The sequence below is a fragment of the Enoplosus armatus genome, chromosome 8 (genome assembly GCF_043641665.1).
Source record: "Enoplosus armatus isolate fEnoArm2 chromosome 8, fEnoArm2.hap1, whole genome shotgun sequence".
In the NCBI taxonomy this organism is placed as follows: Eukaryota; Metazoa; Chordata; class Actinopteri; order Centrarchiformes; family Enoplosidae; genus Enoplosus; species Enoplosus armatus.
The window spans coordinates 459976-485071 of record NC_092187.1 but is presented as its reverse complement, the minus strand read 5'-3'; the positions used below and the strand labels follow the sequence as shown (position 1 = coordinate 485071).

Here is a 25096-nt window from a genome sequence, read left to right as displayed (position 1 = left end):
AGCACCATTCAGCAGCTGAGAGATTATTGGGCAGTAAAAGAGAAATGAGATAAGACAGTTTCTATATTTATGGGAGACCTTACTTGTAACCTCGCTCTTAAGCTCTATGTATGTAAATGTAAAGGGTCACCTGGTCAGATGGCCAAGGGAGGGGGACAAGCAGATGATCAGCACAGATTCACGTGTGGACCACTCCCCAGAGTTCTCTGGTATTCCCAGGTGTGATCAATCCCAGGAGGCGGCTCGGCCTAGTCCCTCTCTCTTGTGGACCACTCTGGCTTTCCCAGGGCAACTGGATGTTGAGGCCCCTCCCCACCCACCACTTGGCTGGGTGTGACTGATGGCAGTGTTTGTCAGGTGTTCGTTGAATTCAGAGTGGTTACAGGTAGAACTTTTGTAGTGTTAGAACACGGACGTTGCACAGGCTGGAGACAACAACTTAGGAGTGCTAGCACTAGCAGAGTTTGCTACATGTCAGCCTTCAGCATGTTCAGTGGCAAGAAGGCGTTAGAGTATGAAGATAAAAGAAAAGAAGAAGGAGAGAAAAGGAACAAAAGAAGAGGAAAAGGAAGAGAAGAGGCAAATGCGAGAGAGTGATCCTTGGGTCCTTTATAGTCTCTGTCAAGTGGGGGCGGTGTCCAGTGCCAATGGTGTGAATCTTTTCACCTCCCATCACTAAGTCACTCCTGTCTAATACACTTTCTTTCTAATAAATAATGTTTACGCGTCTGATTCTCCCATGTTTGAAGGCTTGGCCTTTTCGGCTACTGGAAGATACCAAAACCAATCCCCAGAAATCCGTCACTGAGTAATACCTGATAGTAGGGCTGGGCGATATGGCCTAAATCTTCTATCACTTTTATGTCACAGCAATGGTAGATATCACGATAGTTTACAGTCATCGTTCTTTAAATTCAATTTAGAGATGGTTTAAAATAACCATAACATAAGATAATCCTTTATGAATCCCTCAGCGGGGAAATTTGCAAAGTTTAAAAAGTTAACAAACTAAAGAAAGTAACAAAGTAAGAGAAAATAGTAAAGAGGAGAAAAACTTGACGGTGCCACTAGTGCAGCGCCATGTTGAGATTTTGAGAACCATACCATACTTATTGCTCTGTATTTACAGTTTCACTCTCCATCTCCATGTCTTCTTGTCACTCTCTTTTTCTGCTGCGGTTGGTAAACCAGAGGTGCATTACTGCCGCCAACTGTCGCTCTCACGTCACGTAAGAATGTGGTAAGCAGGCAGTCCCACTGCCCAAAGCACATGACCTTGCAAGGCAGCTGAATACGCGAGATCACGCAAGAATTGCAATCTCACACGAGAATCCAGCCCCGAATATATAGCAGAGAGCCCCGCGGTGGAAGCGATATTGCCAAATCTCCACCGGTGGACACATTTCTACGGTCGCAGGGTATATACCGTCAAATCGCCCAACCCTACCTGATAGGTAGTGTAATTTATCCTCTCAACACAGGTTACACCTAAAATGAACACATGCATATATCTATCTATATATATATACATATATCTATGCATAGAAAATTAGTAAAAATACAATTGATACACGTCATCCGGTGTTCTTTGCATCACAGGCCTGTGCTTTTCTTATTGTCCTCAGGAGAGGAAAAGGAGACGAAGAGTCGACCCACACTCACATTCATCCTACGTGTCAGAATTGGCATTTCAATTTGCAACTTACTTCCTGTTACAAATTATGATTGATTCACTGGTTAGACAAATATATATTGAAATTCCTCACATAGTTCAAACAACCTATTTGTATCTTTCCCAGGTTAGCGGATATGTGTAAACAATTCCTATTGGGTTTCTTACCAGTTGCCACTAACAACCCCTAGAAAAATGAATACAAATAATAACTATCCTGATTCATGCACCACTTTTCAAAACCTACAAACAAAAACAGTTGACTGGAAAAAAATGAAATCGGTAAAAACCAATTCTAGTAATATAAAAAACACAAGTAATAAAAGCAATAAAGAGACAATTCAAGTTAAATAAAGTCTAAAAATCAAAAATCTATCAAAAATTTAAACATGGCTATATTTATTTTCTTTACAATGGCCCATCCTCCCTCATCAATAGTAGTTATTATGTGAATGTTGTGCTAAACAACCCCAGTATATTCTCTATTGTGTTGGGAATATGTCTCCATGGGGATTTACCTTTTTTATGTTGTCGTCCCCACACAGATTGACATGATGAACAACACATGACACACAGAGTGATCTATTTCTAAATTGAAAAATGCAGTTAACGTGTGTTGTAGGGGAACAGTATTTACACTTTAAAAAGGTGAACCAATTCATTCTGACATTCATGTCATTCATGATATTGAATAGCCACAGGAAAACATTGACTCATTTGAACAAGACAGTGCTTGGCCGGTTTTCATGGGAGAATTGGCAGTCCACACATATTCAGTATTTCGTCAGTTGCATATTATGCAGTTAAAATATACAGCTAAAATGATCATCAAATACATACAAATTCTTGTCTTTTGTTCTTTGTGTTTCTCTTGGGTTTTAAAGTAGAACCCGTGGTGCCATAGGCTTGGTCTGAAGATCTGAAGTTTAAAAGCTCAGGCTCAGGAAGCAAACCATGTGTCATTTGCAAAGACAAGAAACAGCATATGGAAATAATGTACAAAGCAACCTCTGTGGCTGCTTTATTGTGTATACCTGCTGAAGTGCTAGAACCCCATTTTGTCTCCAGAACAGCATAAATTCAACAAGACGTGGATTCAACTAGTCGTTGGTAACATCCCTTATGGTTTTAGGTCCATACCAACTCAATAGCATTATATACTGGCCGTAAATTCATGCTGCCAACCTCCCAATCCTTGCCTCGGTCCAGACCTTTGAATCCGCCCACTCTTCTGGACTGCTTCTGGTCTGGCATCGTGACATAAAACAGCAGTTTTTCGGTTGAAAAGCGATCGATCCAATGAGCGCCGCGGGGGGGGGGCTAACGATTAGCCAATCAGCACCATGGGTGGGGACTACGCCTCTTATCAAGTGTTGCCAAAATTCAGATGGATACGTTGATGTCTAGTGATTGGTAAGGGAAAAATCGAATCCCCCTCCCTCATGAAAATCGGTTAGGGTAGAGGCAGTGTCAGACTGAAATGGAGTGAAACGAGTTGACAATTCTGTCTGATATCAGGCAATCCCAATCCACAACTGAAGGGAGATTTATTCCTTGCCATTTGCAAGTTGCAGTTATTTTGTTGTTCCATGATACATTATTACCACAAAGTGACTGCACTAGGGTTCAGTTTGAAGCAGATCAAGTCCCCCTTTTTCAGACCATCTTAGTGAGGGTCTACAATGAACACAGCGTTAAAAAAATGCATTTGCATTCAATGTAGTCGATAGATTGCCACTAATTTTAATGTTTTTTATGTCCTCTAACATAAGCTCCACTCTTGTTTCCTGTTGTCCTTGTCTCTGTGTCTATATGTTTCTCCTTTGTCTCCCTTGTATTATATCGTTGCATCCTCTCCTTGTTTGTTCTGTTCCTTGACCTTTTTGTCTTTTTGAGTTCCCCCCTCCTCTTCCTCCTGTTCTATTCATTTGTTGTGCACATTGTCTGTCCTCCCACCTCCATCAACTTTCTCCTTCCACCGTGAACCCTCTCTGTGAATCTCCCTCTGCCACCTCTCCTTTCTTCTCTACATCTTTGTCCTTTTCTTTTCTTTTTCACCTTACATTCCCTACATGCCTCTTTACCGCCTGCTCACTCCTCTACTTATGCTCACTACCTCTCTTCTCCTATTCTCCTTACCTCCTCTCCCTCTCTCTCTTCCCCATTCTTCTTACACTTTTCTCTCTTCATCCTTCACTCTCTTTAATCCTGTCTCTTTCTTTTTTCATCTGCCTCCTTTGCCTCTTACCCTCCCATGTCCCTGTCCATCTCCCATCCCTCTCCATTTAACTTGCCCATCGTCGTATCATATTGATTCCTCTCCACACTCCCTCTCTTCCCATGCATCTTTGTCTCCCCTTATTTTTCTGCTCTCCCATCCATCCCTCTCTCTCTCTCTCTCTCTCTCTCTCTCTTTCTCTCTCTCTCCAGCTGGCAGCCCTACAGCAGAGCTCACTGCTCCGTAAAGTCAAGCGAACCCTGCCCAGCCCTCCTCCGGACGAAACCACTGCATCAGCTCACCTGCCCATGATGACGCCTGCCCTCCAACAGGTCTACCTGCCCTCCGTGCCCAGCCTCAAGCCCAGCTCCAGGTCTGGCCTGGCTGCCAAAGCCAGCCTCCTCAAAGACCTCACCCACGAGCTAAAGGCCGTGGAGCAAGAGTCGACCAAACTGAGAAAACAGCAAGCTGAACTGGAGGAGGAAGAGAAAGAGATTGATGCCAAACTGAGATACCTAGAGCTGGGGATCCACCAAAGGAAAGAGACACTGGTCAAGGAGAGGGAGAGGAGGGATATTGCGTACCTGAGGTGTATGGGGGACACTAGGGACTATATGTCTGATAGTGAGTTGAATAACCTACGTTTAGCAGCGGCAGCTGCATCACATGAGACCAATGGGCTACTGTCAACCAGGCCAAGCACTGCCCCTCTCAGCCAGTTCACCAGCGATCTCAACACAGCAGCCCAGTACCCACCTACCTCTTCCTTCCTCTCCTGTCAGTACCCCCAGAGCCAACCGGCTGCACCAACTCAGCAATCAAGTTTGTCGTACCAGTCTTCAACATTCCACCAGCCTCCCTATCCAACAGTGTCTCAGTCACAGGCACTGCCACAGCCCACGCCCCTCCAGAGCCATGTCCCCCCTCCAGGACCAGTCTCTTACCAGTCTCAAACCTCCTACCCTTCCCACACCTATCCCCAAATTCAGCCCCCATACCCCCAGACAGACATGGGGTTACCAGTTGCACCTCAACCTCAGCCCCAGCCAGGGCATACAGGTTTTGGGCCTGCACCACCCGGTCAGCCCCCATACCCCACCCACAGCTCGCCCTATCCCAGCGCTGTGTCCTCCTACCCCAGCCAGACCACCCCATATCTTGGGCAGTCCCAAGCTGATATCCTGACAGTCCACCCTGGAAGACCAAGGCAGACTTCGCTAGCCGATCTGGAGCACAAGATGCCCACCAACTACGAGACGATCAGCAACCCCACAGTTGTGGTCACCACCACAGCCCAGGATGCTACCTATTCCAGTGGAGCCCCCTCTTATGGTCAGTACACTGGACAACCATCGACAACCATGGCCAGCTCCTATGGGCCCTATGGCTCAGCACCAGTGTCCAGCAGCTATGGTGGGTACTCTACCATGCCAGCAAGCACTTATGGTCAGTATACTTCAACCTCAGCTAATTCATATGGCCAGTACACCACAACCACTGCTAACACTTATGGCTACACCACCACCACAGCCAGTTCTTATGGACAGTACACTTCTGCAGTTTCCCATGCCTACGGGCACTCAGTAGACAGTCCCTCCACTTACAGCACTGCAGATGGGATGTATGGGGCTCCTGGCTTAGAGCAAAACATCCCAAGGAACTACATGATGATTGATGATGTAAGCGAGCTGACGGCAAAAGACGGGCTGGGCACGATGACAGGGGACATGATGCATCATGGCGGCAGTGGGCGCTACCCGGGCGACATCCATGGCCACAGCAGCACCATTGGCAGCTCGACGCGTGGGGGAACTGGCAGCTCCTCGTACGGCAGGGCACCTGAAGAGGAAGCAGCGATGCAGGAAGAGCTGTACGACCACCACGGCAGGGGTAAGAGCAGCTACAGGCACGGACCTCTAGGGGGCAGCAGCGTGAGCGCTAGCATGGGTGGGGGATCCCCCTATTACTATGACTATGACTACAAACATGGCAGCATTCGCACTGGGGTACAGAAACCTTTGTCATCCTCCAGAAGCCTTCTGGCTCCTGCTGTAATGTCCTCAAAGCGCAGCAAGCACAGAAAACTGGGGAATATGGAGCAAAAAATTTCGAAGTTTTCCCCCATTGAGGAGGCTCGGGATGTGGAGGCAGACCTGGCCTCCTATTCCTCAGCGACAGGTGGGGCTTACCCCTCCTCTCACATTAGAGGGCGCCAGCTGATTGAGGATTACGGCTTCAAGAGGAGTGCTTACGAGGCTGGCAGTGGCACTACTCATGGTAGTCGATACTACGGTCCAATGGTGGAGGAGGACGATCGGATTTACTACACCTCCACCGGCCGCTCCCGTTCCACCGGCTACGGGATGGACAAGATCTCAGCCAGGGACTACCCTGGGTATCGCAGCCGATCCTATGAGAGGGACGACCGCTCCTACAGATCTGGCTACAGCCGGGGGCGCCACCCAACTCAGCAGTGCTCTGAAGAGGGGAGCCCACTCAGTCCCTTGGGGAGGTTCATGGGTTCTGGGCGATCATCAAGCTTAGGTCCTGACCCGTACGACAGTCGCAGCAGTAGATATCATTACTATTATGGCCACTATGGTTCCAGCCACTCACTGCCAGATGTACAAGACCACATACGGGACCTTCCCCGGACACATGTCTACAAATCGGATGATACATACATTATAGACGATTATCATTGTGCTGTGTCAGACAGTGAAGGTAATTGTGGGAGCTGAATGCCCACACAGTCTTATTACCTACTACCGCCCCCACCATTTATCTACACGTCCCCCACCCACTCAGAGGATAGGCTTAGCAAAGAGAAAGAGAAAGTAAAAAGAGAGAGATAGCCGTTGCATGCTGATGTTTTCTTCTTCCTGAAAGTCACTTGGAGCTCTCAGTCAGTGGACTGCTGTCTGTCTGTCTGCCTGCCTTGTCCGTCCTTCCGCCTGTTCGTCCAGTCGTCTGTCTGTCCAATACTCGCATGGTTCTTCGGCGTGGCCGTTTTCTTCGTTCGCTACACTCTGGTTCACTGGAAAGGTCTTCTTTGCACGACACAGATGCATTGTATTTTTCTTTACAGGGTTTTATCTTTAATTATGTCTTTGGCATTGACGTTTTATATACATGTGTTTTAATAGATTAATTATTTGTCTGCACTGCAAAACAGTCGCTCACTATCAGTTCTATATTTAAATATTTTATTTCAAAGAGGGCCAGTATTATTGTCTCACTACAACAATTAACCCATACTAATAGCATCAGTAATCTAAAAAAGAAAGAAGATTCAAATGCTCTTTGCAAGGCAGTTGTTTAAAGTATGTTTGTGCTGCATACATTTTCCTCCATGTAATTGGCTTTAAATTTGAAGCTGAAACATTTGAGCGCAAAAACAGCTGCCAAAGCGGACAGTTTTGCAGTGTTTGTTTGATCCTGTTTGTATTGTCTTGTAATTTGTGAAGTGTATTCTGCATGGATGTAAAACCTTTGCTTTTATTTTCTTATTTTCTTTCTTTCTGTGTTTTCTCCCTCCTATACTTTTCTTTTGCATGTGGTTGGTCTTCTTCCTGTCTCCTTCCTTCTCTCAGCCTGCATGCCGCTGTCTCCAAACGACATGGAGATTGACTGTGATCTGCTCTCGGTTTCCAAAGCCTACCATCTGGGACAAGAAGAAACTGACTGGTTTGAGAAGCCACGCTCCAGTTCTCGACACTATGGCAGCAGCCACTCATCCGGGAGGAGCCGGCACAGTGTCAAACACACCTACCATGATTACGATGAACCTCCTGAGGAGGACCTGTGGCCCCAGGATGAGTATGGCCATGGAGGGCGACACTCTTCATCCCGTGACCACCGGCACCATGGCAGCTCTGGCCGACATTCGTCATCGTCACGTCATTCAGATGAGCCAAGGTCCTCAAGATCATCTAAGGGGCACCCCAAAGATCCATCAATGCGCCACGACCCTTCAGGACGATCCTCATCTTCAGGAAGACGTGGTGAGTCAAGGTCCGGAGGGTACCACTCTTCAGACTACTCCCGTGATTCATCTGGGCACCACCACAGCCAGCGCTCCTCCAGACAGGGGGACCAACAGCGCTCCTCACGCAGCAAGTCCCAGCAGCCAGTGGATATGCAGGGCCAACCACCAGGTACATACAGGGTACTTACACCTGACATAGTATAGCATTCTATGTTTTGAGCTGAATGAATGCTCTGCGGTCACAGCTATGACAAGGATTGTCAGAAACTGCAGAAAGACCTCAATGAAGGTAAAGGTTATGCAAAGATGCAATAATGCTAATCCTAACCATAACCCATCATGACATCATCCTTAATTTTATTGCATTGTTGTGCATTTTGTGTACAGCTGTCAGCTGAGTGCTGACTGTCACCTCTATGGACTAGTGATGTGTCGGTCGCGAACGAGCGGGTTCAAAGAGCCAGCTCTTTTAAGTGAGCGATGGGAACCGGCTCCCGTCCGCTACCAAGCCGGTTTTTTTTGTTGTAAAGTAATACAAGGCAGAATGATATGACGATTATTGATATTTATGCCAAAGGCTCGGACAATGATGCTTACCCCGTTGTCTGCACACGGCTCGCACCAGTCTGCAGGCAGAGTTAAGTTTCGTTTTCCCACTTCTCATCCACGGAGACGGCAAAACAGCTGATTGAGCTCGTTTAATACAGTTCGTGTGCATCAATGACAGCAAAACCACACCTACTGTAGCGATTTCTATTAAGTGCCTGTGCATCTGCCTTTAAAGTGCATGCTTCAGAAATATACCATTTAAAGCATATCCCTGCCTCCCGTGTCCTGACAAGACACCCCATATTGTTCACAAATTTCCTAACCAGTGAAGCTTTCCTACAATATTAGAAAATGTAATTTTTACTTTTGAATACTTCAGTACAAAGATGTATTGAATAATTTAAGTGATATATGTGTACACATACAAATCATAAGTCAAAACAGCGCTAAATTTGGCTGAATTATAAAAGGTATAAGTGGTAAAATGAAGAGCCGTTTGGGAGCCAAAAGAGCCGGCTCTTCTTGGTGAGCTGAGCCAAATGATCCGGCTCACTAAAAAGAGCCGTAATTCCCATCACTACTATGGACATGGAGCTCTGCCCTCCCCGCCACAGACACACCAGCAGCTTCTTCTCTGCTGCAGCTACTGATTTACCACTTTTCTTTTTTTTCCTTTCTCACACACAAACGGGACTTTTTCCTGTGAGTTTTGTTCTTACTCGGTAACGGATATTACTTCCACCCCTGCGTATTTGAAATTCACATGTCAAAGTGGCTTTACAATCTGTACACCATATGACATCCTCTAACTTTAGACCCTTGATTCAGATAAGGAAAAACTCCCCAAAACAGGGGGGGGGCATGGACAGAAAAGACAGAATTTTAACTATGTTACGGAGTTATGGTTGCCTCTGATGAGCAATGACCAGCATCTCAATTTTACCAGAATTTAGAAGCAGGAAATTATCTGCCATGGAAATTTATTCCATGACTCCGTAATTTGGCGAAGAGGTTGAAATATAAAGAGAGAAAAGCAGAGGGCCAGCAACAGAACCCTGAGGTACTCCATATTTCACATCAGTAAATTTTGATGTGGTATTATTATAGGACACACACTCACTCAGTCATGAGTATGTTTTAGCTAGTTTAGTTTAGCTTATTGTAAGGGGGTGAGCGCTGCTGGATTTACCAAGTCAAAACCACATTAAAGCAACATTATGCGAGAATTGGTATTTTATGCGCCTTGGTGCCCCAACAGTTTTCGGAGTGCAGCTCACCCTCATGGACAGCTGTACTGGTGCATTTGTTGATAAGCTGAAGGATTTGGATTTGGTGGGCTGACTTGGCTTATGATCAAAAACTAGGTAGTTGACAACTTTGCTGACACAGCCAAACATCAAGCATTATAGCATTACTTACTAGTCCACCAGCAAGAAGGCTCTCTTGCTCGGTCACTCCCTCTTTTTCCCTCCTTAGCTTCCTCCGCCAACGTCTTCTTCAGTCTCTTTTCTCCTGTCATGATGTCCGTACAGAGAATACCGAGCTAGACCCATGTGTGACGTATGCCGTAATACCGTTACACACTTCTCGCGGGAGATCGCACCCACTCAAGCAAGTTACATAGTGCAGGAACTATGGAGGAACAGGCGTTCAGGGCGCAGAGTATGAATGAAAGTGACACCATTCTTCATATTACAAGTCAGTGTACCATCTAAATTATTCTGAAGCTGTTATTTTAAGGTAAAATAGTTACATAATGTTGCTTTAAGTCCCTTTACCCTCACTCATTAAAGTACTTGCATCCCAATTTAAAGAAAAGTTAGTTTCTTTTTTTCATTAATGATCTAATGTTACGGATCAGTGAGCTAGTCTAAAAGCTTTTCTAAAATCCCCCCCCGGAAATCAATAAAGTATTTCTGATTCTGATTTCAGATTCTGAGCTAAATCTTATTTAACTACTTAACTGCACACATTGTGTGTCCACAAACCATATGGAATGAATGTCACATGTATCCCACAGAGCTAAACTAACTACATTACTAGACTATGGTAGGCCCTCAAATTATTATTGGAGCAATAATAAGCTGTGATCCTTGGATAAGATCCTTAGGTCTGAGGCAGAAGTATTTAATATCCCCTGTTGTTCAGACTGAGTTTGATGCTCTTTTCCTAACAACTGTAATCTCAGGGTTCAACAGTTTTTAATGAACTATATCAAGTGTAACTTGTCAAAGGAAATGTTTTCTCCCAGCAGTGTGGCTGTGTCCTTAGCAGTGTACTCATTAAATTGCTTGTTTGATCTTTGCTCTTTTGTCGTCCTCTCTTGCATTCCTGCTTCCCCCGTTAATTGCTATTGTAAACAATACATTAAAATCTGAAATGCCTTACTGTAAAATAAATACTGCAGTTCCTTAATCAGCCGATTGGAGTTTTAGTTTTACAAGATCAGAACTTTCTCTGAGGCAGGTGTGATCTGGCGGCAGAAATAATCTGATTGGAAGTTAGACCTCACTGACTGGAGCTTATCAGTCGAGATATTCTACCTTGGAACTGCTCACATAAGACAAGGAACAGATGACGCGAAGATCACAGATGTATCAACTGAATCCTTCTGGCGCACATGATTACTGTGGGCTGACAATCATTCCCTGCATTTTGACAGCATGTAAAAGCCTGCAGGGTTCAGAGTACTGCTGATATTCTATCTTTTTTTTTTGTTTTATAGTATCTGTTGTAAAAGTTGACTGCTGAATTCATGTCCTTTCATTTACCTTTTTCTAGTTCTTGAGGTAAGATGAAACCATTTTGGAACAGTGAGTGCAAACTTTACATAAAAAAAATAAAAAATTCCACCCTCCCTCCCTCCACCCAGGCTCCTCTAGGTCTGGCAGCAGCTCTGCCCGGGCTCAGGGCCCTGCTGGTGGGCCTACGGGATCAGTGCGACAGAGTGTTCCAAGTTCCCAGACAGACGGGGCTCCAGGACAGAGGACCCAGCTCCAACAACAAGCCCAGACATCAGCGGCCAGGCCAGGGCAGCCTGGTGCCGCAGCAACCACCGGCCCTCAGCAGCAGCCCCCAGCCCAGGGACAAGGCATGGGGCAGGGGCAAGCCAAGCCAGGGCAGATGGGACCAGCAGGTGGACCCATGGGGCAGGCCAGGCAGACAGGTCCAGCAGGAACCATCCCCGCCACCATGGTGAGTACAGAGAGGAAAGACTAGTAGTTGAAAGAAATAGAAAATGAGAATGATACAGAGATGATATGATCAGGGGTTAAATTGGGATTTGTTATATGTGTGTGTGGGGGGGGGGGGGGGGACCCCCCATGCTCCTGGACCTCTCTAGAGGCTCTAGAGAGGTCCAGGAGCATGCTCCCCCAGAAGAAAAGTTTGTACATTTTAAAGTTAAATGCATCAATCTGGTGCACTTTAAGAGCAAAAATGAGAATCTAGATCTATGAAGAACTTTGTGCTCTTGTAAACAATAATGTTCTCTAGTAAACAATTTAATCATGAACACATTGGGCCTCATCATGGTCTCACCTTGTGTATGAATTGGACTGAGACCAGTCAATCGGCCCCCAAAAACAGCTTTTTCTTCAGCTATTTAAGGAACCAGTGAGGGCTGCGTCTATACTCTGAACCTGGAGTTACAATATGTAACTAATGTTCTTCGCCCTCTAAGGGCACTAGTGTAATAAGGGTGACGCAGGATATAGTCTATGCTTCACTGGGTCCGTCCAGTACCACAAGCACAAACACACACCCACTTCACAACATAAAACAATCAGGGTTCCATCAGCAGCCACTGCGCCACGTGTAATGGCCCCAGTGGCACCTCACGGTAGAATACCTGACATTCTCCATGAGGAGATGAAGGCTGGGAACAAAATAAAGCCTACTGCTGTGAGAAAGAGGAAACGAAGGTTACTGTAGCAGTCCAGCTATAGGAGCAGAGGAGCAGCTCTCCACTATATGTAAAGTGTCAAGAGATAACTTTTGTTGTGATTTGATGCTATATAAATAAAGCTAATTTGAAAATTAAATTGAATTGAATCATGTACAAATGGATCCACAAATGCGTAAATATGACTTTATACATTTTTTGGGGGTGAAACTTTTTACATTTGTAAAACCTGTATCACTTTTATGTGAAATTGAAATACGTTTTTACAGACTAAGTTATGCTTATTTGCAAATTGCTCTGTGTTTTTGTGGATATGACTTTATCCTTGTGGACTCTTGCTTTCCCATCCCCTTCATGCTCCCAGAGATAAGGGCTGGTCCATCTCCTCCCAGTTCAGATGGTTTATTTATATTCTGCTGTGCCTTTGTTGGAAGGCCTTATCTAACACTGCAATTAGCACAGAGGCTGATAATTGATTACAACTGCAGCTGATTCACTGTCTGCTACACAAGAAATTGGCACTCAAAATGTCTCCCTGCAAAAATCTATTCCACCCTGCATTTACTCCATTATCATAAATCCATGTAAGTCTAAATGTATCTGCTATTGGGGTCAAAAAATCTGATTATGATGTTTAACATGAACATTCTGATTCATTCTGTCTCTGGCAAATATATGAATGTGTTGAGAATGAAGTTCATAAAGCCACTGTCGATTATGAATATCCCATAATTATTAATGATGTGGTTTCACTGCTGAAAGGTGTTCACAATCTTCATATGGTGGCGCAGTGGTTGGCACTGTCGCACGGGAGGTAAAGCTGGTTAGAGCGGGTTGGGGGTTTGATCCCGGGCTGCCCCCGCCATGTCGAAGTGTCCTTGAGCAAGACACTGAACCCTAAGTTGCTCCTGATGGAGACCAGCACCTTGCATGGCAGCTCGGTCGCCATCGGTGTGTGAATGTGTGAATGAGACTTAGCTGTAAAGCGCTTTTGGAACTGTGAAGGTTGAAAAGTGCTATATAAGTGAGATCATTTACCATTTACCATTTACCATTGCTGCATTGTTGTGCTATCAATGGTAAAGCAAATAATTCATTTGGTCTAATATCAAATTGGAGGAATTTGTCTTACTAAATTATTCTGAAAGCTCTGTTGAGGAAAAGCTCTGAGAGAAAGCCGTATACAGTAAATTGAATTTGTCATATGCTTATTATTCAGTCTGCAAACTCATTCATTTACACTCTTGTGTCCATTGCAATATTATGAGGTAATAAATCAAGTGAAAAGTAGGGTTACTGTAAGTAGGGTTAGCCCCCTGCTGGCCGTTAGAAAGAATGTAGGTTTAAGGCAATTCGGCTTTGGCTTCACTTTTCAGACCCAGAGGTTGGTGCTTGCCTCTAGTCAGTCTTGTTTTGGACGCAGATCTGCTCTTGGCTCTGCCTTTCATGCCATTTGCCTCTGCGGGTGGGCCCAGAAGATAGCTGCCCGGATGTGACAGTATATTTTACAGTTTTTCCAGTATCACCGAGAGAGAACAAAAATAAAATAGAATAGAAAAATAGAATAGAAATAGACCAAGAATAACATTACACAATAAGATTACTAAACATGTAGGGGATGTAGACTCTTGGCAGAGTTTCAGTGTAATAATATGATATGTCTGGCTATGAGAGATGTGAATGCAATTATTTGTTTTGTTTAGAGTTAAGAGCAAATGTTTCATTAGGGGTTCCAGAAATTGCCATCAGTGGACATTGTTGCAAGTTGAGTACTGAGGACATAGTTTTAAAAAAAACACGTCCCAATAGTTATGTAGTGCTGGACATAGAAAAAACATATTACTTAGATTGCAGGGAGTGTTATGACATCCACTGCATTTATCTACAACATCTGGATACATTCCTGAAAGCCTAGATTTGGAAGATGACCCCTATGAGTCGAGTATAGGATGTGGAAGTATACACCCTGTCTATGGCTGCCTCCCACCATGTGCTATTTAACTTCATCCCGAGCTCCTGTTCCCATTTAGTTTTTGCTTTAATTGTATCACTATCTTTAAATGAAATGAGGGAGATATAAAATTTTAGAAAGTAATGCTCTTTGGTTAGGATTCAAAGGAAGCAGATCCATGGTTGTTTTGTGGGAAGTGATGGAAAGCTGGGAAAAAATTGTAGAGGTACAGTGTCTTGTTTAAAAGGTATCTGAAAAGATGGGATGGAAGTTGTCCAAATGTGGATGATATATAAGAAAAATCAGCAAGCACCCCCTCCACATACAAGTCTTGAAAATTCTTAATGCCTTTACTGTACCACTGTATAACGACTGTTCCATGTTATCAACCTGACAGCAGTACCTGTTCCAATTGTGCCAATTAAGCTTTGTAGCAAGTGCCGTAGGTTATAACTTAATAGTTAAAAGTAAAGTTTCAGGATATGACCGCCTGGAAAGAACTAAGAGTCCATATTAAAGTTTTATCCACAGTATGTTTAGTAGTTATAGTTGTGCATGTAGTTAGTAGTAATAAACCTTTTATTATTAAAGAACTTGATTATTATGTGGTTTTTCTGTATGAAGTATTACAGTCAAGACTAGGTCTTCTTCTTCTTTTTCCTTTTTTCAATAGTGGTGCCCCGAGATGAATTTGACGTGAATTAAATTATGTTTTATAGTGTAAATATTGATTATATATACTATTGATAGGCAAAGTTGAGTGTCATCTACTACAGTTTGTATCAATTTGTATTTAGGCCTATGCATTTTTTGGTGGTATTAATGCTACAATTGTGAATATTTAAGAGCTATTTTCTCCACCGCTGTTTTCAATCTCCAACAATATGTACTATTTTCTCCACGGTCATTCCTGCTGTTTCAACTTCTCATAAACCCCCTCTCTCTTTCACTACAGGCCAAGATCGACACGCCTCCGGTAACAGCTATTGGAGCCAAGGCAGTGCCTGTCATGGCCACAAAAGCCGCACAGCCCCCACTCACAGGCATAGGTACAATATAATCATCACACACTCAAAGACTCCCACCCACTCCCACGTCTTGCCAGCTGCGAACCACTGTGTCTATATTATGTAATCGGCGTGTGCCGTCTCATCTGATCTCTGATTAATCTGCAGATAATCCCGCAGTGGAAAGCACACGGGAGGGTTTTCACTTCATGGCAGCAGATCAGCCTGAGTGTGCCAAGTCATTACGTAGTGAGTTAGTTAGTTAATTTGGTATTAAGTAGTTCAGTTAATTTGTTACTGAGTAGGTAGGCAGTGACTTAATATGTAGGTAGGTGGGAAAGCATGAAGGTTATATGTTCATATTGAAAAATTCTGCAAAATACTTCAAAATACTATCCAATACCAAAATGCAACGCTGATGCAACAAGTAGTCTGTCTCTTATGCAGTGTGGTAGGTACATGGATGGTTCTCACGTCGCATTTTACCAACAGTAAATGGTGTTTTTTCATGGTATATTGTGCCAGGACGATAGTCTCTCTAGAACTGAAATGATACGTTTATTTGATCAACATATCTGTTGATCAAAGGCAACATATCATAGGCAACCATTTTCATAATTGATGAATCGTTTAAATCATTTTTAAGCAAAAAAGAAAAAAAAATCTCTGGTTCCAACTACTCTTGTATGAATATTTGATGGATTCTTCTGAATATTCTAATTACCTTTCTGTTTTGGAGAGATTTGTTGGACAAAACAAGCAGTTTCAATGGGCATAGACCTTTCCCTAACTTTAACCAAGTGTTTTTTAGTTGCTTAACCATACTTTAACTATACTGTAGTTGCTAGTCTCAAATTCTTATTGCGTGTGTTATCGGTGGTTCACCTGAATGGGCCCTAAATAATGTTGCTTATTAATCACTTGCTAAATGAAAAATCTAATAATTGATCATAAGTATTGTGCTGAATCTTATTTTAGATTTTTTTAGGAATAATAATTTAATGTAATCCAGGGTTTTGCAGAATTGTCCGATATCAATGCTCTTTTTGGCAAGTGGGCTTCACAGTTCATCTTTAGTTAAAGGATCACTGTGTAGTGAGTCCTTTAGTGAAGGTTTGTTGGTAAGTAGTTTGTCTGCCACTGATGACTTAGTGAAGCAAGTAAGTTAGTTAGTTAGATAACAAACAGGGAGGAGATCTCAAGTAATGACTGAAGGCTACAACAAGATGGGGGCAGGTAGGTGGCTGAATAGGCAGAACTAGCGCGACGAAAGGACGACACATTACAGATACAGATACTGATTCCTCTTGTCCTCTGGATCATTCTCTGCCTTTTCCTTGCCCCTTGTCTTTCTCTCTCCTCTATCCTGTCATGCTCTCTTCCTCTCTCTGTTTTTCTGTCCAGGCTCCAAAGCAGCTCCGAGGCCAGGAGGTATTGGCAGTGCAGCAGCAGGTCAGCCTGGCATGGAGGGAGATGGCATGTTGTCCAAGATCCTGCCTGGAGGAGCTGCTGAGCAGGCCGGCAAACTGGGAGAAGGTACATGTAAACATGTGATTTGGCCATAGTATAAACTATTACTGTTAATCATCACCATATTAATAGTCGTTTAAGTTTAAGAGTCACTTAAAAAGAATGAAAATTAAAAGTAAAGGAGACTATGCTTTTGAGGATTTGGCTCCTAAACTTTGTAACTCTCTGCCTTTGGACTTGGACACTGTGGACACCTTTAAAAACCTAACTGTTTAGACTTGCCTTTGTATAATTTTTGATTTTACTCTTATTTGAATTTACTTCTATTTTATGGTGTTTTTATCTTCCTGTGTCTGTATTTATGTCAGTTGCCTTATTTCTTTTGTGAAGCACTATGTGATGTTCTGCTCTTTATAAATAAAGTTACCCATTTACTTACTATAGAGAAAGTATAGCAAAGCTACAAAACAACTACAAAGAGATGCAAAATGACTACAAATGGATACAAATTGACTACAAAGAGACACAAAACAACTACAGAGAGACACAAAGCAACTTCAAAGAGATGCAAAATTACTACAAAGAAATGCAAAACAACTACAAAAATAAAGCGACTGCCACATCCATGTAATAACCATGTACATTACAAAGTCACTGTATTAATAGTAACTCACTGGAGTGCTTTCAAGTTACACATCAACCAAACAAAAAAAATGACATGCCTTCTAATGTATTGTATGTACTGCCCAGTAAAAAGCAAACAACCTCATCATTAGGAATGCAAACAAATAATTGTACCTTATTGACGTGTTCAAGTTTTACTACTAAGTCCCTCAGTTCACATCTATTTAACCTCTTTTTCTTGTCCACTTTCCTCCAGCTATCTCCGGCTTTGGCAAGAAGTTCACCTCTTTCTTCTGAGGTGCTAAGATTAAGGTACATCTTTTCTTTCATTCCTTTCTCCTATGGTACCCAATGTAACCCAGTGAAGTCAAAAGCACAGTACGAGTTACCGCATGGACCGGAAAGGCTTTCCAATCTCCCCCCTATCATGTTTCCCATAGTCTGTGCACTGGAACCTGGAACGGGGCAATGCAAAACAACACCGCAGAAATGGGGTTACCTGATGTAATGTTTAATGACCAGTCAGAGCGAGTGTTCTCAGTTTCCAAGCTTTGATATATTCATGAAGTTGGGAACATACATAAATTGTACGCTACTGCTGTTGTCACGCATGCTCACTGTCACGCAGAATACGCTTGAGTCTGTAATCACTGTGCAGCGTTAACCATCCCTATTATTTACTAGACTCGCTACATTACACCTGGGAAGCAAAGACGAATGTCGTAGAGAACCACAGACCATGGACCACTTACTATGCTGCCCACTGCTGAAACAGCCATGCACACAAGTTTTGACATGTTGGCTTATCTAACATGGAATTAAAAAAGAATATTATTGAAACTGACTGAATGTATCCATATATTTCCAGGACTATGTAAATGACAAATGACGAAGTCATGAGGCCTTGTACCAGAAAAACCTGTCAAGTTCCCACAGCTTTTGTTTTACTGAAAGAGAGAGAAGAAGAAAAGCGAAAGAGGGGAACGGTGAAGAGAGCTGAGCATACTGGTGAGTACATAAATTGTCATTTAGCCTGCAAACACTGTAAATCTTAGTAAGTCATTCTAAACTTCTTCCACAGTTTCAGGCCAGGAATTGTGGACGGCCAACAGTCTGCAGGTTTTTATTCATCAGCTGTTTTCACTGATTAACTCACCATCAACTAAGGTAGCTGATCAGCTGCTGCAGTGGTTGAAATTGCATGTTTGGTTGCAACAGAAACCTTTGCGCCTTTTCCCAGAATTTAGTTCAACAGCACATTCCTGTCATATGGGAGTTTGTCGTTTGAGATTTGAAAATGTGGGTTTACGACAGGCTTCAGCTGACATGAGGCATCAACGTCTGCTTGTTTTTCAGGCCTTTCTGCATGATTACACTTCAAGTCAGATTCATCAGAGCTTTCAAAAAAAAATCAATTTTCCGGGTGGTAATTATGACTTGGATGTTGGATGTTAAGGAAAGCATCTTCAGATTTTTCACCAAGTTACCCACAAATAAAAGTAAATAAAATGGGGAACTGCTGATGCCCAAGTATCGTATAAGTTTTGAAATTTTACTTAATTACATGTTGTACAATTTGCAAGTAGTCTACCAAAATAATGATTAATATCCAGTGGGCACATTGGGAAACAGTGGAGTTTATGTCTGGTCCAATAATGTCCAACCATGTGTCAGAGGGTAGATGTTTCTATTAAGAAAAACATCTCGTCTAAAATGCTGCTGCTTCGCTCTTGCAGCCAACAAGGACTGGAATCCTCTGGATACTTCATGTCTCAGACCTGAGCACACACTGGCACACAGAGAGAACATGCTGCTCTCTCTGGCAGGCCAGACAGTAAGTAGCTTTTAACTTTGCCAAACTGATCCCATCAAGATCTTTCACACCTGTAGAAAACCACACTGTAAAACTTCCCCATCCAGAATCTGTTTTAACTTATCTAAACATGTGCAGTCTATACTTTGGTTTGGTTAGTTTGTGTTTACTGGTTATAATAACTGGAAAAACTGCATTTCCTGCAGAAAACGCGTGTGAAATGAATTTGTCTCAGATGTGTTGCAGTACAAAAACCTGGAAGCTGAAATGTAAAGCTGGTAGACTTGGGAGTTGGAAAAGTTGAATAGAAACATAAAAGTGCTTAAAGAGCAGAACATTTTTACATTTGAATTGTTTCTGTAGCTGAAAGTATGCAGAGGTATTAGTTGACCTAAAAATTGAAAAACATTGCTGAAAATGCAGAAATGTGAAATGAATTGCCAGAATTGGAAGCTGAACTGCTGTACCTAAAGAAGCTAAGAGCTGAAATATATGAAAGCTATTGTAATGAATTGTTGAAAAAACAATATTAATTAACTAATATTGATAAGTTGAAAAAGAAGCATAAATGCAAGTTTTAACCTTTGAATCTGTAGCTTAAAATATGCGGAAGTAGTAGTTGACCAAAAAACATACGGATGAAGAATAAATTGCAAAGCCTTGCTGAAAATGCAGAATAACTTATGTTGCAGTTCCATCCAGTAAGCTTCTGTTAACACTGGGGGCTTTCATTTCGTCTGTTGCCACCTAGGAAAGCTCATGTTACCATCTGGGGACTTTTATTTTGAAAATCCAGCCTGGTCTGCAGGCCCCCTGTAAGCTCCTGTTACCATCTGGGGCTTAATGATCATACATTCAACATATACAAACAAAAGTTATCCCATAGAAAGCTATGGTGAGGTGAAAAGGACAAAAAACACACAGATTAAAAAGAAAAAAGGGAACCAAGACTGTGAACTGTGAAAAGTGATGTCTTTGACGGTGTCTGATGGTATTGTGAGATGAGTTGTCTTTGATAAGTGATTCTGGTTTGTCCAGTGTTTTTTCAGGGATGCCCAAGAAGATGAGATTGTCCCGCATGCTGCAGGTTTGTATGTCTAAAATAGTCTTTTTCAGTTGTTTGTTTTCTGTAGTGACTCTTAGCATTTGTTCATTTAGTGATTTGACAGAGGACGGCAGTACCTGGTTTGGTTTCGGTAGTGCTGCGTTGTGGCTGGTGGCAAATTCCAGATTTTTGTTGATGGAGAGGATACTGACCTCAGTTTCCGTGGTCCCAGATCGCCTGTATCATTGGATGAGTCCATTTTCTTCTGATTGTTTGGGTTGTTGGAGACGTGTTTTGGGGTGTTGGTGTCGGGTTCCATATTTATATGTCTGTGGAAATATTCATCGATGAAGGCTTCTAGATCTGTTATTTCTTCCACTTTAGTATTTAGTATTGATCTGATCCACATCTGTGGCAGTAGTTGGTATGTTAATGGTTCTCAATTGGATGTCTTGTAATAGTTCTTTAACAAGACGTTTTGTGGAGCTTACAAAAGTTTGTTGCTTGTGACAGGGTGTCGCCATGTTGGATCTCATCTCAGCAGGTCCCGCAATAAGAGAATCTTCACACCTTCCTCCTTTTGATAACAGCTTTTGAGCTTTCCAGCCTGAGTGTGACATCAGCGGAAAATAGCCGCCATGTTGTATAACGAAACGTACGTTTGTTGTCCCTTTATGCTACTCAAACACAAACAACACATAGCAAAACATAAGAAAAAACAATTCTGATGAAGTGAGGGGGATGAATTTAAGTCTCAGGCTGTGGTTGGGATGGGTATTGTCTCTCCGATATCTCTGATGCTCGATAAATGGGTACCAAATCATTCTGGCCTGGTTTTAATCACTCACTGCAGAGCCCTCCAGTCCCGGGCTGTGCACATCCCATGCCAGTTTGTAATGTTTCCAGTCAGGATGCTTTCTATTGCTCCTCTGCGACAGTGAAAAAGAACTTGGCACAGGAATGTTGCTCTATTAGAAAGAAGAAATACTGCCGTTTCTGAGCTTTCCGTACCAGGGTGGAGATGTGTGATGTCCATCACTTTGTGGTGCTGATTCCCAGGAACCTAAAACTGTTCACCTGCTCCTCCTGAGTGTGTCTTTGCCTCCTTTTTTCTAAAATCAACAATCAGCTCCTTAGTTTTGTTGACGTTGAGCAGTAGGTCTTTCTCTGTGCACCACTCTGCAAGATTGCTGATTCCTCCCGATAAGAATTCTCATTGTTGTAATCCTGCCAGTGATGGTGGTGTCATCCGCAAACTTCATGACAGAGTTTTCTCCATGACAGGGATTGCAGTCGTGGGTTTAGAGTGTAAACAGGAGGGGGCTGAGCACACAGCCCTGGGGGACTCCAGTATTCAGCACTAGAGTGGAGGAGGTTTCTGGGGTCTGTTTGAGAGCAAGTCAGTATCCAGGTGCAGAGTGTAGTACTCAAGCCCATAGTACTACGTTTGCCAATCAGTTTCAGTGGGAGATTGTGTTGAATTCTCAGCTGAAATCAACAAACTGCATTCTGATGTAGGTGTTTTTTTTTTAAAGTGTGAGAAGTGTAGTGGAGATGACATCCTCTGTGGATCTGTTGGTTCTGTGTGCGAACTGGTGAGGGTCCAGGCTGGCTGGGATGTTGTTTTTGATGTGTTGGAGAACTAGTTTCTCAAAGCACTTCATCAGAATGGAGGCGAGTGCCCCAGGGCGGTACACAAGACACAGCCAACAGTTTTTTTGGTACGGGAAAGAGGGTGGCTGTCTTGAGGCAGGTGGAAACAATCTCCTGTCACAGTGAGATGTTAACTATGATAGGCACATGTTCTTACTGCACGGCCAGAGATGTTATCACGATACACACATTATGTTTTTGTGAGTAACACTGAATGTAAACATAACTTCTGTTTGTTTACTCCACAACTCCACAATGACCCTTTAAAAAACAAAGCAAGATAACCATTAAGAAACAAATACTGTATTGTGAGCCCAAAAGCACAATTTCTTATTTCTTATCACTTTGTCCTCGGGAGATTTCTCCATCTGTAATTCTCTGTCTCCAAATCTAATTTTTTAATCATGTCTAGAGACTCAGCCTATATTGTATGTTCAAGCCAATGTTTTTCTAGAAAAATCACTTGTATCTGGGTTGTGGGAGTTTAAAAACCTCCAGTCAGTTCAGCCAGAGACAAATCAGCACGTCATTCTTGTTCCAACAGGTCACCAGTGATTCATGAACCACTCTCTGATTTTAACCTATGAGAGTAAAATGACAAATAATCATAAAACTCAAAATATGATTAGAATCAGGCTTGTGGCTAATGTAGTTATAAGTACCACTTTAATATGAAATATTAGCTCTCGCTATCAATTTGGGGCACCACTCTGTCACAGCAGAGAGAAAATGAATACATTGAATTAGTCAAATTAATCAATTTATTGTAACTATTAAGTCAATCTTATAACCAAAGTAGTAAATTCTTTATACATTGATCTTCATTCTCTGCTTAGGAAATATTCACAATGACTAAATTAAAATAAAGTAATTAATTAAACATTTATTTATAGCTGAATGTTCGTTAAATGTTCCTATTAAATGTTACCAAAGTTGCCAAATAATGAGGAAAAAGGTATGTAAAAGTAATCCCTGTGAGCCAAAGGCTCAGCCTTCAGACTGTTCAGAACGCTCCCTTCGCTTTTCGTGTCTTACTTCCGTGAGATGTATTACGAAATACATCCCGTATCTGCTCAGGGCACAGCAGTGACAGCACGCCCACAAAGTAGAGGGACTCGGTCATCCACCCGCTCAGTCTGTCTGAATTATTCGGCGGCTCTGCTCAGGATTACTCTTTACTACTACTCAGGTTGTTCAGTAAGTCTCACAGAAAGTGCTTTTCCTGTTGAGAAGGAAAGTAGGTAGGTCGTTTCTTGATGGACTGATGGCTTTACTTGTTGCTAAAGTCATCGTTAACTACTGCTAACTGTAGCTGCTGTTCGCTAGTTAGCTGTGCATCTAGCAGTCCTCTTAGCCATCGATATATATCTATATCTACGCTCTTAGTTAGCTGACTCTAACCATCTGACTCTCAGAGCCCGGGATTGGAAACCTCCTCCTCTCGGCGGTCCAAAGCTCCTGTGCTGGCGGTGTAAACACCAACACTCCCCCTGGTCCTCAGAACTAACTAAGCTAACGGCAGCTACAGTTAGCAGCAGTTAGCAGTTACTTGGTAAAGCTTTCTGTCCATCAGGAAACTCTGTAAATCACAGAGAGTTGAGGCAGAGCAGCCGGTGGACATCAGAGAGAAAAACCAGAAAACATTTTCTCCATAAAATGATGGAGTTTCACCAAAATCAGTGAATAAAGTTGTGTTTTTGAACAGTAATCAGTGAGGCCCAGACCCCAGAAACACTCAGCTCCAGCAGCATCTATTGTTTTTTTCCAACCTACTTCTTGTCTCATTTGTGGTCTGATAAACAGTAAGTTTCAGTACCCCATATCTCTATTTTCCAAGCTAAGTTACTGTAGCTGTCATGCAGTCGAGCACAGCAGATCGAGTATGAAGCAGTGCGGGCTTTGCGCAGAGCACAGAGGCTTCTCCCTGCCCCTCGGGGGCTGCAGGGAGCTGGCCAATCAGAAGAAAGTGGGCTTTTAGGGAAGCGGGCCTTGAAGAGACAGGAGCTCAAACGGCTTGTGTCAGACAGAGGGTGAACTGAGGGGCTGCATGGAGGGCCACAATAAGATGAATGATCTGTGAATCATGCAAAGCTACTCTAGTAGTGTCCCAGAATAAAGATATAGAGCTGGAAGTGAGCATAATACCTCCTCTAGTAAATAAATGAAATATTAAGTGATATCACATGAAATTATAACACAATAAATGCAAGGAATGTATTATTTAAATGCCAAATTAAAATTACTACACTATTTGGCAATAGTGAAAGGAGTATGTGGTTTCAGAGATATAACGGGGAACAGATGGTCACCAAATTAGAGTACTAATTCAACTTCTCTAGAATCTACACTTAAGAGCCCTATCCGACATCAACTCTTTATCACAGCAGCAGGTTGGATCTGTTTGCCTACTTTTGAAGTGGGACTGAATGACTGGTCTTTCCTTTGTTCGAGTGGAAATGTGGTTTTCTAAATTTTAATAAAACTAAGTTAATTTGTCACGCCATAAGTCACATACTTTCCATCACTGTGGTCAAATGAATTATGATTGCAACATAAACCGCACAGAGTTTCATACTAAGCACACAACAGGTCTATTTGTCTGAAACATAACATATTACGCATTGTTAATTATAATCTTCTTACCCACTTAACTGTTAGAAGCACAATTTTCAAGGCGATCATGGAGTGAACAGTGTAACGACCCGGTTCACAAAGTGGAAGACTCAAATGGACGACTCAGACAGGTTTTGAAAAAACACAGTCTTTACTTAGCACAGGCAGATGCTCGGTAAACAGTTGAGCAGTCACACTAGGCAGAGAATACAGTGAGGAATAGGCAGAGGCGTTCCCAGGAAGAGTAATCCTGTTAAATACGTCTGATGTATTTTACGCTTTCTTGTGGTTTGCAGCCAGGTGAATCAAAGGAGGAGTTGGTGAGTGGTCCCAGTGTCTTGTTATCATGACAAGCCCCATAACTTTGGAGGAGTTGGAGAGTCTCGGTACCAGGCCTGGGAGGTGTCAGGGTGACAATTATACTGTTGAGGGGCGTTAAGTCAGTTTGCAGATCTCAGGGAGTCTCAGTAAAAGGTGTATTCCAACCCAGAGGAATTTCACAGGGCCATAAACAGTTCCTCCCTTTTGGCCTTCTCAAACCACTCACCTCCTTGCTGGTTGTCTTAATGGAATAGAGTTGTCCTTACTA

The 25096-nt window shown here is 42.8% G+C and overlaps 1 protein-coding gene across 1 annotated transcript in view; it reads left to right on the top strand.

The window, feature by feature from the left end:
- Positions 1-17680, top strand: part of bsna (bassoon presynaptic cytomatrix protein a) — a 122061-nt gene extending 104381 nt beyond the window's left edge. The window contains exons 12-17 of the mRNA XM_070910281.1: positions 4103-6614; positions 7547-8047; positions 11300-11622; positions 15238-15331; positions 16694-16825; positions 17640-17680. Of these exons, the coding sequence (XP_070766382.1) occupies positions 4103-6614; positions 7547-8047; positions 11300-11622; positions 15238-15331; positions 16694-16825; positions 17640-17680 (3603 nt within the window). The remainder of the gene's footprint in view (positions 1-4102; positions 6615-7546; positions 8048-11299; positions 11623-15237; positions 15332-16693; positions 16826-17639) is intronic.
- The last annotated feature ends 7416 nt before the right edge of the window (positions 17681-25096 follow it).